This window comes from Choloepus didactylus, chromosome 11 (genome assembly GCF_015220235.1).
Source record: "Choloepus didactylus isolate mChoDid1 chromosome 11, mChoDid1.pri, whole genome shotgun sequence".
Classification (NCBI taxonomy): domain Eukaryota; kingdom Metazoa; phylum Chordata; class Mammalia; order Pilosa; family Megalonychidae; genus Choloepus; species Choloepus didactylus.
The window spans coordinates 29,527,116-29,544,858 of NC_051317.1; the positions used below are offsets into that span (position 1 = coordinate 29,527,116).

General features: G+C 40.4%; 1 protein-coding gene across 4 annotated transcripts in view; it reads left to right on the plus strand.

Annotated features, from left to right (window-relative positions):
- The window catches only part of ICE1 (interactor of little elongation complex ELL subunit 1), a 64,896-nt gene extending 48,271 nt beyond the window's left edge, over positions 1-16,625 (plus strand). For 3 of the 4 annotated variants that reach the window (XM_037798826.1, XM_037798829.1, XM_037798827.1), the window contains exons 15-19: positions 1,460-1,620; positions 5,283-5,473; positions 7,395-7,501; positions 13,830-13,928; positions 15,588-16,625. In XM_037798826.1, coding sequence (XP_037654754.1) covers positions 1,460-1,620; positions 5,283-5,473; positions 7,395-7,501; positions 13,830-13,928; positions 15,588-15,769 — 740 coding nt within the window. In that variant the 3' untranslated portion in view covers positions 15,770-16,625. Of the gene's footprint in view, positions 1-1,459; positions 1,621-5,282; positions 5,474-7,394; positions 7,502-13,829; positions 13,929-15,587 lie in introns of those variants that run through there. The other variant, XM_037798828.1, reaches the window with a different exon arrangement.
- The last annotated feature ends 1,118 nt before the right edge of the window (positions 16,626-17,743 follow it).

Genomic DNA, 17,743 nt, shown 5'->3' on the forward strand with positions numbered 1-17,743 from the left:
GTGGCTTTGTTGCAGTCAGGACAAAATCTTTGTGGACTAGAAATACATTGGCTGGTGGGCAGGTGGTCCTCCAGGACTGGCACAGGCCCAGCAACTGGAAAGTCGAGGGGGGCCTCCAAAGCAGGGAAACTGCAGAGAGGGTGAACTTCAACATGTGACTGAGAACTGCCCACATCTTTGGCTTGCTGGCAACTCTACAGGCCCAGGGCATCCCAGGGGACCAGGCTGACAAGAAAGCAATAGCTGGTCTTGAAAGGATACTTGGAAAGTTAAAACCAAACTGAGAGACCACTCTGCACTCATTAGCATAACTAAAATAAAAAAGTCTCTCGTAACAGGTATTGGTGAGGCATGGAGTAGTTTGAGCTCACATGCATTGCTGGTGCAAGTGTTGACTGGTACAATATTGGGTGATGCTTTGATAGTTTCTTAAAAAATTAAAATATTCTTTGATCTTATGACTCAGCAATTCCACTCCAAGGTACATATTCAGCAGAAGTAAAGGCATATCCCTACATGGACTAGTACACAGATATTCATAGCATCTTTTTAAAAATTTTTAAGTTTTATTCATACATCATATAACCTATCCTAAGTGTACAATCAGTGGCTCCTGGTATAATCACACAGTTATATATTCACCACCACAATCAATATGAGAACGTGCTCATTTCTTTCAAAAAAAAAAATCCCATACCCCTTATACCTCCCTATTATTGACATTTAACTTTGTTATAGTGCCTTCATTACAATTAAAAAATATTACAGTGTTACTGCTAACTATAGATCTTAGTTTGCATTAATTGTATTTTTTCCATATATACCCTATTAACACCTTGTAATAGTGACGTACATTTGTTATAGTTTATGTAAGAACTTTCTTACAATTTGTTCATTTAACTGCAGTCATCATCTACTCTAGGTTTCACTAAGTTCTGCAGTCCTGTTTTTATCTTCTAGCTTACATTCTGGTTACATGCACGACCCTAGCTGCCTTTTTTCAACCATACTCATACTCAGCATTGTTAATTACACTTAGAGTACTGTGCAAAATATGTCTTCAAATCAAAAACTTCATGTGTTTTATGAGTAAATGGTCTCTGTGTAAACACATAAGCATGCCTGTAATGACACTTGCCACATGGGAGAGGACAGATTTTGGGAAGCTTGAAGAGAGAATTTTTGTCTTTTCTTTATGTTTTGGAGTATGTTCTTTCTATACAGTGTTGCATAGTCATGTGCTTACTTATGATTAAAATGTAATTAAAGTTTTCAAAAAAAAAAAGAAAAGCAGACTTTGATATGGCTCAGGCCAGGGGCCTCATGTGGGGCACCCATTTACAGTCCTTTCAGCTGTAGGTGCCTTGTTAGAAATAAATGAAATCAGTAAAATTTATTCTTTATAATTTATTCACATGGTCGGACATAAAGATTTATCATCTTATTTTCTTTCTTATAGATTTTCCAGAGTCTGAAAAATTGACTTTATTTATTGCAAACATGTGGCATGATATATTTATCTCTCAGTCGGTGATTAATAAAGCAATGCAGTTAGTTGCCAGGCAACGTGCTAAAGGAGAGGTTCTAAACTGTCTGAGAGCTTTTCTCAATTGGGAAAAGGTGAGCTTTAGTTTTATTTTTTACAGTACCATACTTGCAGGGCTTACATAAATGTATTTTGGTTTTGTATTTAGCTTTGTGTTAGTTCATAGGCATCTTATAAATATTATTTATTCTTTGTGTTAGATCCTTTCAGGCTTAACTTCTGCATTTTGTTTATGAGGTATGCATGAGATATTTCAGAAGAATTGTAGACCTGTGTATTCTGTTATTTTAACACACTCATTGATGACTGGCAAAACCATACATATGAATATATGCTTATGTTTTTAGAGTAAAGGGCTTAGAGGAGATGTAAATTATTTTTCTTTACAGTATGTGCTTTGTCGGAGAGGTGAAAAAATAGATATCTTTCCTGTTAATATTTTTATGAATCAAAATTCTGCATTTTTTCCCATTTGATAAAATATGTATTCATTCTAAGTATTTTATTCCCATGTTACCTTTTATTAATTTTATTTTTTTCTTTTGTGCTTAGTGTGCTAAAATAGTATCTAGATTGGTGCTCTTTTATTTATTGATTTTATCTAATGAAAAATCTCGGGTTGCTGACCTTTAAGTGCTGAACTTTAAGAGGAGGAACTAAAGTCAGGATGGGGTTGACTTTTATTTCCTATTTTCTTAAGGTGCATATTACTTGCCTCCTGTAAAAAAAATTCTGCTGGCTTGTATGTGGAGTGGAATTTTACAAGCCATTTTGCTTTCTTTTTTCAGTACTCTTTGGTTTTAATATTCATTGGATTTTCTTTCCTTTTTTTTTATGAAATGTGGGCAGAAGTTAGGTAAATTTTAAAAGGCACGTCTATAATAATCTCCTCCTTGATCTATCTGGATAAACCGCAGTATATTCATTTGAGACACCGTCACATATTCTAGTGTATGTGCACCTTCTTTTGTGAGCGGTCAGATGGGACCTTCCTGGCTCCCCCAGTAGACACCTGTACCCATCCCCAATCTCCCCCCTCTCCCAGTGGGCACCTGCACCCGCACCCACTGCCTCCCTCCTGGCTCCCCCCAGTGAACACCGATATCCACCTCCTCCAAGCTTCTGCAGTGGACACCCGCACCCACCTCCTCCCTCCTGTCTCCCCCCAGTGGACGCTGACACCCACCTCCTCCAAGCTTCTGCAGTGGACACCCACGCCCACCTCCCCCTTCCCGGCTCCTCCAGTGGACATCTGCACTCACCTCCTTCCTCCTATCTCCCCCCAGTGGATACTGACACCCATTTCCTCCCTCCCGGCTCCCCAGTGGACACCGACACCCACCTCCTCCTTCCCAGCTCTCCTGGTGGACACCTGCATTTTCCCTATTCCCTCCCGTCTCCCCCCATGGGCACCTGCACCTACAGCCACCTCCTCCCTCCCAGCTTCCCCAGGGGACACGGGCACCCACCTCCTCCTGGCTCCCCCAATGGATACCCACACCTACCCTCCTCTATCCTGGCTCCCCTGGTAGATACCTGTACCCGCACCCCCACCCTGCCAGCTCCCCCAGTGGACACCTGCACCCACTCCCAATCCCTCTCCTCCCAGCCTGTTTCCTTCCTAGCCATTCCTGCTCCTGCATAAAGCTGATCCTCATAGTGCATTAGATCCCAGCTCTGTGAGTGTGCTCAAGATTAAATGGGATATGATGATTCAGTAATAAAAGATGTTGCTTATGAAGGAGTTACAATTTTAATAGATGAAAGTGCCAGATTAAAAATAACAGTATAAAATAAAAGCGATTAGAAAGATGAGGAATACTTGGGGGAAATATACCTTTGTAGAAGAAGACTTCCAAGTGCTCTCTTAAAGAATTAAAATAGATCTGATAGACAAAAGAAAGTAAGGACATAGAAGAATTTATATAAGAATACGTATCTTTTGTGTGTGCCCATGGAGCATTGAAAAAAGCAGTCATGAATTTAGGCACATGAAAACCTTAATTCTTAAAAAGGAAAAATTTTACACCAAAGATTCTCTGATAATAATTCAATACAATTAAAAAGATTCCATAAAAAATTTATTTGGAAATTGAGATAACACAGTTCTGGATAATACTGGAACAAATAGAAATTCAAAAGTAAAATCACAACCTTCTAGATAGCAATGAAAAGACATAGTTACAGATACAGGAAACAGAAGACCTGTATTTCTGTAGCAACAGATTTGATTACCTAGGATGATTTCTTAGTAAAATAAAAATGACCAAAATTGGCTTTAGAAGTAGAACATTTCAGTAGACTAGTTGTTTATCAGTTATCATAAAAGAGGTTGAAAATATGATTAAAAATTTATTCTACAAAAACACATATATAGGTTCCACCTAAATGTCTTTGAATTAAAAAAAAAACAAAACTAAGCAATACCTGTCTATTGTAGTTATAAGATTGAAAGCTCCGCTGTTCATTTGCAGTTGTAAAACCCAATCAAAAAATAGTGAAATAAAAAGAATTATAAGGCAGTATTCACCAAGGCACTTAAATGTAAAAATTGTAAGACAGTAGATTTCAGTAATGTATTAGAGAATAATCCTTTATAACTAAGTAGAGTTTATCTCAGTAAAATAAGAGAGGTCCAGAATCAGGAAATCAATGCAAGCAATAAAGAAGGAAATTCATGAGACTGTGTTTAAAATAGAAAGAAACTTATTAAAATAATACTTGTTAATATAATCAATAGTATATATTATCCTCAGTGACAAATTACTAAATTAGTTTCTTGAAACCAAACACTGTTTCAGGGTATTTATGCCCAAGCCACAGGTTAACATGTTGAATCCTTCAAATAATAATGCTAGTTTTCAAGCCCAAGCCATTTTGTGTACTGAGTTTATATCCTGTATTACCGTATGTATTATGTACACTGGAACTCTCACACAATGCTGGTGGGAATACAGCCACTCTGGAAGATGGGTGGATAGCTTCTTACAAAGTTAAACATTCTCTTAGCAAAGGTCTTACCAATTCCATGCCTAGGTATTTACCCGAGGGAAGTGAAATTTATGTCCATGCAAAGACTGGTACATGAGTGTTCATAGTAGCTTTATTCATAATAGCCCCAAACTGGAAATAACCCAGATGTCTGTCAACAGGTGAAAGGATAAACTGTGGTATATTTTTATAATGGTTTACCACCCAGAAGTGACAAGGAGTGGATACTGATGCATGCAGCAAGATGACATCATGTACATGTGTGAAAGAGACCAGACACTAGAGTGTGATCCAGTTTTATGAAATTCTGGAAAAGGTGGTCAGACCTATAGTTTCAGATGACAGAATTTAAAGAATTTAAGACAAATTTAAAGAATTAAAAAAATGTTTTTATTGTAACTTATTTCATAACCTTAATTTTCTGATTTGAGTTGATGAAAATTTGCATTCCTATCTGAATTGCGGGTAATGTCTTTCTGACCTGATTGGATTCTGCATCCTGTCTGTAGCTGTGTATCCAGCCGAACACCATTCTGTAATCACGTGACAACAAGTATTACTACCACGGTTAATAGTAGTAATAGTTATTTTTGAATAGTTCCTTATTCAAAATATAAGTGTTTCTGAAAAGTGATTTTTTACTTAGACGATTGTTAATGGTAATGCTCATCATGTTCTGTGAGATTACTAACACAGTATGTGTTATATTTCAGACTCAGCTATTCTTTTCTTTTCTTGTTGTTAGAATGCTCCAGTAGATGTTGGCTTTATGGTTTCAAAACTGCTTTTGACAATACAGTTATGTCCAAAAACAGAATTTCAGTCCAGTGAAAAATTTGGTGAAGACTTAAGTGATAACACTTGGGAATACATATTTGCCATTGATCTGCTCTGCTGTCATCAGAAATGGATTTGGACCCATGATAACATCATAAGGTACAGGGCCATTTTGCCAATTTAAAATAAAGATAGGGTATCTGAATTGGAAGCAGTTTGTTGAATGACTGCTGAATTTAGTTTGAATCATTTTGTTTTAAGTGTTTAAATCAGCTGAAACATTTACAAACGACAACATTTTGATTTGGATAATAGTTAATAAAACTACTTTGTGTTCCTGTATCACCATCACCTTCCCTTGGTTTCTTTTGTAACACCTATTACTGCTTCTCAGTGTATTCTGTTATTTGCTTATTATTTGTCTCCTGACTAGAAATGACACTCGAGGCAGGGGCTCTGCTGGGTGCCTTGGCACCCGCCCTGGGTGTAAGATGGAGACCATGCGTGGAAAGAGCTCAATGAGTTGGTGCTGAGCGGAGTATCGTGGTCATTCCCTTAACAGACAGATACTCTGAAAAACCCAAATGAGCAGAGATACCCAAAATTTCCCAAACTCCAAATTAGCTTTTTTTGTGTGGGGCTACTGGGAGAATTGAGTCTCCTGATCGCAGGCATCTGTTGAGTGTAACGAACTGACATCTGGGTGCACCTAGAATTTGGGTCCTGGCTGTTCATCATCCTTGGAAGAATGGAAAACACGGTCACTCAAATAATTTTCCTGTGGGTCTTAATTTTCTTGTGGAACCCTGTCTGAGAAAGGCTGGTTTAAGGGAGTTTATGACATTAAAAAAGATGCACCAAAGGGTCGACAGCCAATGTCCTTGAGATTCTTTAGGAATATATTCTATGGAAATAAATACACCATCGTGCAAGGATATGAGTACGAGGCTGCTCACTCACTTGCTCAAGAGTAGATCCTTAGATGTCAAGCAGTAGGGAACTGATTGAAATATGATGCATCTGTATAAGGAGGTATAATTTAACTGCAAATTTCCAAATAGCTATTAATTGTTGTTGCTATGGAAAGTTCTTCCAAGCGTGCTACTAAATCAGGACAGGGCAGAACAGGCTGTCTGAGGCTGTGCCCAGAGTGTGCTTGACAGCCCCTGCCTCCTGGGAGCCTGTGAAGCAGGAGCTCTTTTTATCCACTTAAGGAGGAGGAAACTGGGGCCTGCTGGGGTGACATGCCCGGTCCGAAGTCTCTGTCCAGAGTCCCCTAGCCAGTGGGAGGGACGACAGAGCACTGGACATTGGGGTCTCTACCTGGGCCACCCCAGACCCCCTTTGCCTAAGCACTGCCCTATAGTCATTCTCAGCATGTATTTTACATATATGGAAAGAAAAGCCCAAAATTAGAAGAGTAATAATTATCTGAGAATGAATGATATGGGGTGCCTTTAATTTTCATTTTTCTTTTGTCTGAACTTTTATAGTGATACTATGAATCATGTAAGAACTAAATAAAGCTTTTAAAGAAGAGAAAGCAAAGAGGAATTTACACTGTGTTCAGGGAATAGAAAATTTCCTTTGTCTATCTAAAGTGTGGTTTGATTTTTGAAATTACAGTTTTCCTCTGTTTTAGTTCTTTACAGAGTACAGTTTTGTTGTCTTTGCTCCTCCCAGCTGCACCGTGGGCTTCCTGAACCTGGCTTTCACGTCTGCAAAGTGCAGGTGAAGTTGCAGGCTCCACCGCTTCCTAGTTCTGTGACTTTGGGCACATTGCTCAGCTCCTTCTGCTAAGCCCTGTAGAAGGGTCAAAACAGAGAACAAAGATACGAGCATGGGTTCCGTAGCCTCTTTGAAGCCATTGTGGGCATTGACATCCTGAGTGGCTAGAGAAAAGGAGACGCTCCAGTGTCTGTTCCCATTTTAACTAGAAAGCTGGATCCTCAGAAGTTACTCCTCACCAGCGTTTAACTTCATTGGACCTTTAAAGATACATTATTATTATTTGAGAGATGAGCATGTATATATATATGTATTTTTTTTTTTTTTTTTTTTTTATTTTTTTATTTCACAGTAAGGAACTGTGGCCTGTAATGGACAAGTGGATAAAATACAGAAAGGGACATGCCGACATCGCTTGTACTCCTGATATTATCATAGCATCAACCCTGAGGCTCATTGGTGAGTTGTCTGTTTATTAAATGGCTTTCTTGTCCTTGATGGTGTCTTAGTGGAGAAATCAGTGCGTAATAGTTTGTGTTGCCTTTGAACCCTCACCATGGTGATCGATTTTACAGTAATCAGAACAGACACCTTTGCAGTTTAATTCATCCTCCTTTCTTATAATCTTTCTTTATACTTTGTAAATCAGTGGTTCTGCCATCTTTCTAAAGGCTTATTTATAATTGAACTTTTGCTTCTTAGATGCTAATATTAAAATAGACATGCAAACACTTCTACATGCATACCAGAATACACCAGGATGATGTCATTTCATTTGGTCTCTAAAATAGGATACCCCTCTGTCCCTGACCCCTCATTGCTTTCATTCATGCACTTCCGTTATTGGGAACTGGTTTGTTGTTGTTGTTCTGTTTTCCCATAAATTGAATATATAAAAAGTAAAACCATTGTTTTAAAATATTCTAAACGAGACACAGATTCTTCGTAATCTCAAATTTGAAGACGACACCAGTGGCCATCTGGTTCCACTCCCCTATCACCCATACAGCTTTATTTTGTATTTTCATGTATATTTTCCTCTCTACCTCATTTCTCACAAGCTGCTAACCGGTCTTTGCCAAATTCTCAGTGATGAGATCTACTCGTTATTAGAATGCTCTCCTCATTTTAAACTGACATTTCTATCTGCAACTTTCATTGATTGCACCTGGAGCACACAAAACAAGTTTAATCCAATTTCTACATTATAATTCTTTAGTCACTTGAATATGTTGAGACTTTACTTAAAAGCCACATAACACCATTTGGAATAAAGTTAGTGTCTGACAACAATCAGGTTACATAAGTGAGTCTTATAAATAGATTGCAGTAAGAAATATAATATCCCTGATGAATTTTGTCACTAATCATCAAATTTGTATTCCTGCTTTGTGCATGTTTTCCCTGTCAATGTTGGGACCTGGTGCTAAGTGGATAGATACAGTGGTTCGAGACGCAGACTTATTGTCAAGGTATACACCTGATTTCACTGGAAATAACCAAAAATGCAGTACAGTTACGTTATCAGCCAAGGTAGCATGAGAACCCAGTGGTTGGTGAAGACTTGTGAAGGGTGTAAGATCCAGAGGGGCAAGAGCCACAGGCCTTGACGCCACAGGTAAGCCAAGGACACGGTCACGGGAGTGAGGTCAAAACTGTGGAGCTGACGAAGGCCTGCGAGATTCCTCAGTTCGAGATAACCTCAGGAACAAGTTTAGCTCTTAAATATGAAGCCATAAGAACACAGAAGGGCCAGTGATGGCATTTTCAAAGTTAGGGGACATTTCTGTGCCCTAAATTCTGATTTCAGTAGCAGCTTCTCTTAAGATTTAGAAAGAAAATGTTCTCTTTTTGGACTACATTCTAAATTGTAAAATCTTTTTGGGAATTTAGAAAAGCAGGAGAGATGTTTTAAGTCTACGAATATTTGTGCTGACATAGATCAAGTAATCTGTGGAATTGTCAAGAATGAGATTTTTTGAAGTCACTAGAAAATGTGATGTATTTATTTATCAACATAGAGAGAAAATGAGAGGTTGTGGTTCTGGTGCTTGTCTCCTTCATATGCAGTGGAAGTAGGCTCTATAGTGAAAGGGTTGCCTATCTGGAGTTTTCTCCCAGTGACTTACCAAGTATCTCTTCAATTTGGGTTTATAAATCTGGTGTTACTAAATTTGGCTTCATTGTTCAAATTATCTGAGAAGCTTTTCTTAAAGTGCAGATTCCCAGGCTCTAGCCTTGGAGATTTGATTCTGCCAGCTCTGTGAGGGTACAAAGCCCCACAGGTGACGCAGATGATTGATTGGGTTTGGAGGCAGAAACGGATGCCATAAATGATGCAGCAAATAATGGTACTTATTTTGGTTTAGATGTCACACCACTCTCGTAAACAAAAATACACAAAATTCTCTAAGTACCTTCAAATATATAGCTTAAAAAGTAACCCCCATTTGAATTAAGAATGTGTTAATAGTTTGTCTGAAAACAACAATATATTGATGTAGGAAGAAAGCCTGACTTGTAATTTTCGTCATATATTCAGGCCAGTTTTTGTTTTTGTTTTTTTCCCTTAAATCTTTAAAATTCCAGCATTGAGGGATGGCCAAATAATTTATAGCATTTAATAATATATTTTTAGTAATATACATATATTTCATAATTCAGAGTGCTATATATAATGCAATTATATATTGTGTTATAAAGAATAATTAAGCATTCTAGATAATGTAATGATATTTGTGTAAAATATATGAGCATAGTTCAAAGCATGGAGAATTAGAAAGTGTGATGTTGGAAATAAGAGCAGAGTCAGGAATAGTGAATCCTGCTTGGGTGCCCTGATGGGCCAGGGCAGGCAGAGACAACGCACATGTGCTCGGGGGGGAGGGGCCAGGCGGCGTGTGTTGGCTGATGCGGGAAGGGTTCAGCTTTGGCTGCTTCTCCCTGTGGCGCTGTAGTGCACACCTGCTTACACCAGACTCAGAGCAAAGCAGTGGGGGCCTCAGTGCCGCTGGGAAGGCTGAGGGTCCAGCGAGGAAGCAGCTCGCACCCCGGGCTGAGACCGGCAGGCCCTGGAGAAGGCATCTAGTGGGGCACACGTGATGCTCCCCATGCACCATCTGGACTCAGAGTTTGAACAGCTTCCAAGAAGAAAATGTCTGTGTACTTTCTGAGACTGGCATCGACTCAATAATTTAGTAAATAGTGAAGTTGAGAGGCCATTTTTTAATATTATTAACTGAAGTCACTCCTGTAATCATTCATACAATAAAGGATTTGTCTTTATTCTACTTCTAAGTTTATAAAATCCTAATTAATGACATTTTTACTCCATGAAAAGTATTACTAGGAATTTACAACAAGCTTTCTGCTAAAATGATTTAGTTATCTAAAGTTGTATTCAAGTCAAAAGTAAACTCAAAGAACACTGGTAGTAACAAATGGTCATACCTAATTTTTAATTGCGGTTTATTCTGACCTATGCTAATGGCTGTGTAGTAAAGAGCATGTTGTGAAACGCTTGAGCTCTTTAGTTTCATAGAGATGTACGGGTGGGATAGACCCTCGTCTGAGCTGTACCCCGTAGTGGCAGCAGCCAGGGTAAGACTTGTCTGAGGTGGGAGGTAGCAGAGCTGGGACCAGCTCCAGAGTTTTCACTGGGTTCTCAGCCGGCTCTACCATCCCGGACTCGCTCACCTCCCTTCTGTGAGGGATTTCTTTCCCATCTGTTCAGCACCTTTGCATCATCTTTGTAATTCATCATGTATTTGAGTCTTTTTCCCAACTATCTTCCTCAGCAAGATTTCCTCTTACTTGCACCTCATAGCTCTGTTAATTTAAATAGCTAATATAACCCAGTTCCTTCAAGTGTTGTTCACTACAGGCCTGGAGCTGTTCCAGTGCACCATACATTACCAGGGAGCACACGCGCCTCCGGGGCCGAATGACCCTGGAGCTGCGTTGGGCCCTCTTCCTTTCTTTGCCTTTAGTTTCGTGTTTAGTCACTGGGTAGATTGTCTCAGCGGCATGCGATTAGTTTGAGCTAATCACAAGATATTTAAGAGTAAACAGTACCTTGAAATATCCGGTCTTTGGTATAAGTTACTTTTCATTGAAAGGCTGCCTAGGAATTAACCAGATGTTTACAGTTTTACCCTAGGTAAGGCATTCAGGTTCACTGATCAATAAGAATTGGCTGAACCCCCGAATTATGTCACAGCACTCAGGATATGTGTGAATAACTCTAGGCCTAGTTCCTACAGGAGGTGCAAAGTAATAAAAGTTCTTTGAGTGCTCTGTGCCTCAGTTTCCCTACATTCAATAAAGAGAGAGGATGCCAATGTACTGGCTTCACATATAAAGCTGTGGGGTGTTCATAGGATTGGGCGATAATAAGGACAGAAGCTCTGAGCATACAATGTAACAGTGTTGTAAAGGAAATGAACTTGCTTAAAAGCACACACACCTAAGATGGTCCTGGAATCTCCTTGATAGGAGAAGGGGCAACAGAAGGCGAGAGCCTTGCTTTGACTCTGCTTTGGAGGGGTTTGCATCCACAGAAGAACCATTGGAATAGGAGAATGATCCAGATGAGGGGGAGCTAGATGAACAGCACCATCCTGTTGACTTGAGCCTGTGGTGGAATCTGGCAGCCCTGCAGTCTGCATCAGTGGTTTTCAAACCGTTTGGTCTCAGGACCCCTTTACACTCTTAAGAATTACTGAGGACTACTAGAGGCCCCTGGTTACTCCAATTTATATCTATCTATAGTTAATCTGTCAGAAATGAAACTGAGAAATTTTTGAAGCATTTAGTTATGACTTCATTTTTAAATAATGGTAAACTCCGTATTAAATATGTTTAATGAAAAACAACTGTATTTTCCAAAAAAAAATCAAAGTGAGAAGAATGGCATTGCCTTACGTATTGCAGTCCTCTTTCATGTCATAAGAAGAAAGCTGGTTTTTCATGTCTGCTCTACAATCATTCTGCTGTGGTACGTTGTTTTGGTTGAAGATAATCCAGCTCCACGCGTATATATAATTGGTAAGGAGAGGATTATTTTAATAGTCTGATCAACTAATTGTGGATATTCTCGACAGTACAAAACTCAGTGAGTTGCAGTTTCTTAAAGGTTGTTGTCATGCGAAATCTGAAACCTTCTTACTGAACTTTTTGTGCTCTGTTCTAAACTCACATTGCTCTATCCTGCACTTCGAATGGACCTTTCACCCATTCCTGATTTTGTAACATTGTGCTTTAGTCACTCAGAAAATACTGACTCCCACAGATATTTAAAATGTTGACAGTATTTTTAAAAAAGTCATCACCAATCTCATCAGAGAGGTCTGAAGTATTGGAAAGTTGTCAAGCTCAGGTAGCTGATAAACATTTTCCAAAATCCTAATTTTGCTTCACAGTTCAAATTTTATAATTGGCAACTGGTAACGACCTTGCATGCCATGCTCACCTTGCTCATTTGTGAGGAATTGTCCACCTTGCCTGAAGGACAGGTTTGTCAGTTGTCCTTGCCAACATGGCTGGGTTCTGTGGACAAAAGCGGCCCGTGCCACTCCCAAGGCAAACCATCACACCAGTGCTTTTCCTCACACAGCCGTGTGCTCAGGTGGGCAGCAGGTTGCCGCATGTGCCCTTTCTGTTTCATCACACTGAGTATTAAGATGCTGTGGACTAGGGGTCAGACTTTAATTAAAATCTTTGTTACTGGCTTTTTCTCTGTGAGCTGTTGGTGATTGTTTTTAGTTTCCTAGGCTGCTTAAACCAAATATCATGAGATGGTTTGGCTTGAACAATCGGAATTTATTAGCTTACAGTTTTGAGGCCAAGAAAATGTCCAAATCAAGGCATCATCAAGGTGATGTTTTCTTCCAGAAGACTGGCCGCCGGCGATCCTGGACTCCTCTGCCATATGGCGAGGCACATGGCAGCACCTGCTGGTCTCTCCTTTCCGGTTTTGTTGATTTCACCTTCTTGCTGCCATGGCATCTCTTTGTTTAGAAAGGACTCCAGTAATAGGATTAAGACTCCACCCCCAGCTCTTTAAGTTGTGTCATACCCTAACTGAAGTAACCTCACTAAAAGGCCTTGCGCACACTAGGTTCACGCCTCCAGGAATGGAATAGATTTGAGGACTTGATTTTCTGAGGTGCACACAGCTCCATACCACCACAATGAAGGATGACTCCTGGTGCGGTGTAGTGCCACTGCCACGAACCGTGCAGAGCCCGGCAGCTCTGTCTGCCACTGCGTTTGCTCTGCCTGACCACAGCTCAGCACCGAGAAGGCAGATGCCGTCTTAGCATTATTGTGAAAATTGTTTTGACCTTCTGGACTCCAAGGAGTGTGCAGATCCCACCTCAAGAACTGCCCATCTATATCATAACGACAGTTGCCAAAACTTTATATTTGGTCTTTCAACCTAATAGAAGTTAGCCATTTGACAATTAGTTTCCTGAAACCTTTCTGAATTCTACTTATTAGATTATAATCAACTGACAAAACAACACGCTGATATAAATATAGTCTGTTGTGTGATTAAAGGAAGAGGTGGTCAGGCAGTTTTATCACCCCCTGTAAGAAAATGATGCTTTATTAAGTTCTGGTGCTTTCCTGTTTAACCTGTTTTCCTTTAAGAATAGGTCCCCATTTTAACTTTAGTTCAGGATAGCTAAATTGAATTTACAGAATGTTATATGAAAGAAAGTATGAATTTTAAATTCTTATGAAAAGTTGATCAACATTTGTTAATTTGTTTTTCTTCCCCTAGGTCGTTTAGGACAGTTGGGATTGAAGGAAGGCTTTCCGTCTGCTGTGAAAAATATCAGTTCGGTTATTGGTATGTTCATACAGCATGCTCAAGAAGAAGGTAAAACTCCTATTTTTTAAAATCAGTTTTAAGTTGGTGCATTTCCTTATTTAAGTATATTTTTGAGTCTTTGCTATGTGCCATCCTCTATGCTTCTCTCATCTTGTAGAATAGGAGAAAAAGAGTACATGTAATCTTACATGTGTCAGTCAGTTCTTAGTTTTTGACATTAGTTTTTGGCTGTGTATGTTTCATGGGTTGTGTTTGTTTACCTGGTCGTGGTCGTCCTGTCGGGCAGGCCCTCTCGAAGGAAGAGGGGTGCTCTGCTCTCTGTGGCCCCCACACTGTCTCGGGGTCTCTGCCTGCCTGGCCTTCCTACTGCTGTGTGATCTCGGGCAAGTGACTTGAGCTCTGTCCCTCCTGGTAAGGGTAGGTGGAGGGGTCCAGTGAGACAGCACCTGCGGAGCACACAGCACATGAGGGAGCCCAGGTGTTACTGAGCACATACCACAAGAGGTGACTGAAACCTGAAGGCTCGCTGGACGGGTCTTCACAGTAGGGTTTCCTTTACCGTGGACGGATTACATGGCATGTCATTTCATATTATATACTTGCGTGTATATCGTATAAATATATGGTATATGCTTTTGTGTGAAAGCTTGTCTCAGAGTAACCCTTTTAAGTGCTGAAATGAGTTTCTGTTTTGAATACCGTGATATCAAGAGTAATGTAGATAAATCAGTTACCACCAGAAACACAAAGTGATCTCATAAATACTGCATCACACCCAAGAAGAGTTTAACATGGTGCGTTCTTTGTCTTCGGCTGTAAGTGATATATTGAGCTTAACGTGAACAGTTTGATGGTGCTTTCTCTGACTTTAAGACTAGCTTCTTTTGACTTCTGGAGAGCTGCTGAGGTAATGCCCATTTCCTCCTTATGAAAATGTACTTTTTCACAAGTCTAGATTTTATATTGTCTGTAAAAGGTAGTAGCCAGAATAGTGGCTAATGAATTGTCTTGCTGGTAGATGGAGGCTTAACGTTGCTACAAGCAGCGCAGGCCACCTTCCCGAGAGAAGGGAGAGGCAGCTGGCTCTGGGGCCTACTCTGTGTTAGGTGCTGTGTTTGGCACTTCTGCGGTGTGGCTCTCCTCATGGGGCAGGAAACTGAACCCAGTGACAACCCAGGTGTGTCTGACTCTACCCCCAGCTCTTTGAGCAGCACCGTGTGTGCATTCAGGAGAAAGCTGGTAGGCACAGGCAGTGAGGAGTCACAGCTAGACGGTTCCTAGATGCACTTACACTAAAACAGAGGTCATAAACCTCTCATATGGAAGTATAGTACAAGACAGTTTTTCATTTTCATAGTCCATTTATAGATACTTCCAGTAAGAATTTCTAATAGAGTCATACATTTATTGAATGTTTTATATCCACACTGTATTGTAACTTAAATCTGGGAGTATAATTGGTCCAGAAGCACTTTGGGAAGTTCAGTGTTGCTGGCACCAAGGCATGCAGGAGAGCCATTTGCCTTTGTTCTTTTTCATTGGTAGACAGATCTTTAATTTTGTTGTTGTTTTTCTTCTTTTGTATTTAATTTCCATTGCTAGCAGAAAATATTCTTTATTTTAATAGCGTTTTAGTAGATTACAAAATTAAAATTTTGAGTAGCAAATATTTTCTTGTGTAATGACTGATTTTAAAATTCTTTTCAGATATACCGTGGGGTATACAGTTAGCAGCCGTATACGCTCTTTGTGACTTGAGTCCCAGCAATCCAACAGAAATATCCAAGATCCTGGAAGCTTGGCGGAAAGAGACTTCTAATAGTGTTCCGTCTGTGATCGTCAGCTACCTGGAAGAAGCCAGTTCACTGGGTGTGGAGGAACTCAGCTAAGCCCCTGGCGTGTTGCGGTGCCTAGAGAAGTGCCTTCCCAGATTTCACAATGTTAACTAAGGTTTAAAAATGAAAAAAAACATGAAGTAGATAAAACAAACAGAGGCTTTCCTCACAGTACGGTAAGGAGACAAGGAGAAACCAGCGATTTCGTAGCTGTTTTCCCCTGAACCACATACATTTCACCCAAGGCAGTTATATTCATGTGACATATAGATTGTATGACTGTGTCATGGTCAAACAACAAAAACTTGAACTTAGCCCTTTTTTTGCTGCAGAAAATTTCCTTTTAGTGGCTTTTTAAAAATTGAACTTATCAGTATAAAAATATGATTTGATTCCTGAAATATTTTTAGACTCTGTACTCAAATGACTGGCTAGGCAAAAGTGAATCAGCTGAAGAGAACTGGGAGAGTGTTCCACTGTCTTAGCTGGAAATGGGCTACACAACTTTGTCTCGAGGTTTAGTGGGTAATTGGTCAGAGTACAACATGGAGAGCCTTTAACAGAAACTCCCTCTAACGCGTTTTCTTCATATCTCTAAAGTTCCTTAAAAATATTTAACTCTGTAATGGGGAAAGGACACCTGAAGAGTAGAAATTGAGTTGCAGGTTTTGGTATCAATTCCATGTGTATAAAAGATTCAGAGACGACAGGCAGGCAGGTCCCCGTGTGTGCCATGCACATGGGGGCAGTGCTACAATGTGCTTCACATTCGAGGATGTTCCACTTTCGGAATTTTAGTATTTGTATATAGAAAATGGGTTTATTAACTCACCGTGGTTCTGATTTGTCTTATATTCATTCTTTCTTAAATCTCTTGTATGTGTTTTTTATAATAAAAAAATAAAAGTAAGCCCTGCACATTGTTCTGCTTGGTGAGGAACGACTTTGGTGGGACGTGTCTGCTCGGAGGTGAGGGGTTAGAGGACAGTGGGTGCGCCCCGGGAGAGGCGTGTGCTGGTGGGGTAAGCCCACTGCAGAAGCAGCAGCTGGCCTGGTTTGCTTTTTTCCAGATGCTCTTTAGTGATGTCAGGTACCACGAAGTGCTGATTGGTCCTCACAATTGGATTTTTTGTTTATTGATAATTGTTGTCCTTTAAAAATTAATTTGAAAACTATTTTATCACTCCTCATAATTCTTTGTAATTAACAACAAACATAACTGAGATTTATAATCACCTCTGTCTTGCCCTTTCAAAAGTTTGTTCTTGGTATATTTATTCATTCTACAAATGTGTATCAACCCAAACTCTGCCAGTATCTCACTGAGAACTGGTGAACAAGGCCACCAAGAAGCAAATTCTCGATGAGCTGTGGAACCAGTAATCATGCCAGTAGATTAGCCATCTTCAGTTTTGGTACATGCAATGAGGAAGACTTGGAGGTTTGCAGAAGAAAGCAGCAGGGGAGGCTCCTGTTTTTACCTATGTTGATCAAGGAAGGTCTCCCTGAGGAGGTCACATTTAAGCAAGGACCAGGGAGGGAGCTGGCCACCGGAGGAGTGGGGTGGGGGTCCGTCTTGGGAAGGTCAGTGTAGTGCTGCGAGGGAAGACCCGGTGCGGGACGCGATGCTCAGGAGCACATGGTGTGAGATTGGGCTGCAGAGGGGACGGCACCCTGCACATACTAATGCTGAGCGCAGTGGGAGGCTCCTAGGGGATGCAAGTGGGTGTCATGTGAGATTCAACTTCATTCAGCCTGTGCTGTGGCAGAAGGAGGGGGAGGGGCAAGAGCTGGTGCAGGGAGACTTCTCAGGGGTGAGGCAAGAAATTATGGTGGTGGTGGTGCTGATGAGGGGTAGGTGGGTGTGAAATACATCTTGGAGGTAGAATCAGTGTTGCTTTCACGAAGGGATGAGGGTAAGGCAGTAGTAGTCAAAGAAGGTCCCCAGCTTCCTGAGTTGGAGAGAGGTGCACGGGTTTGGTGGTAGGAGTCAAAAGTCCCCAGAATTCTATTTGGGATGTGGGAGCC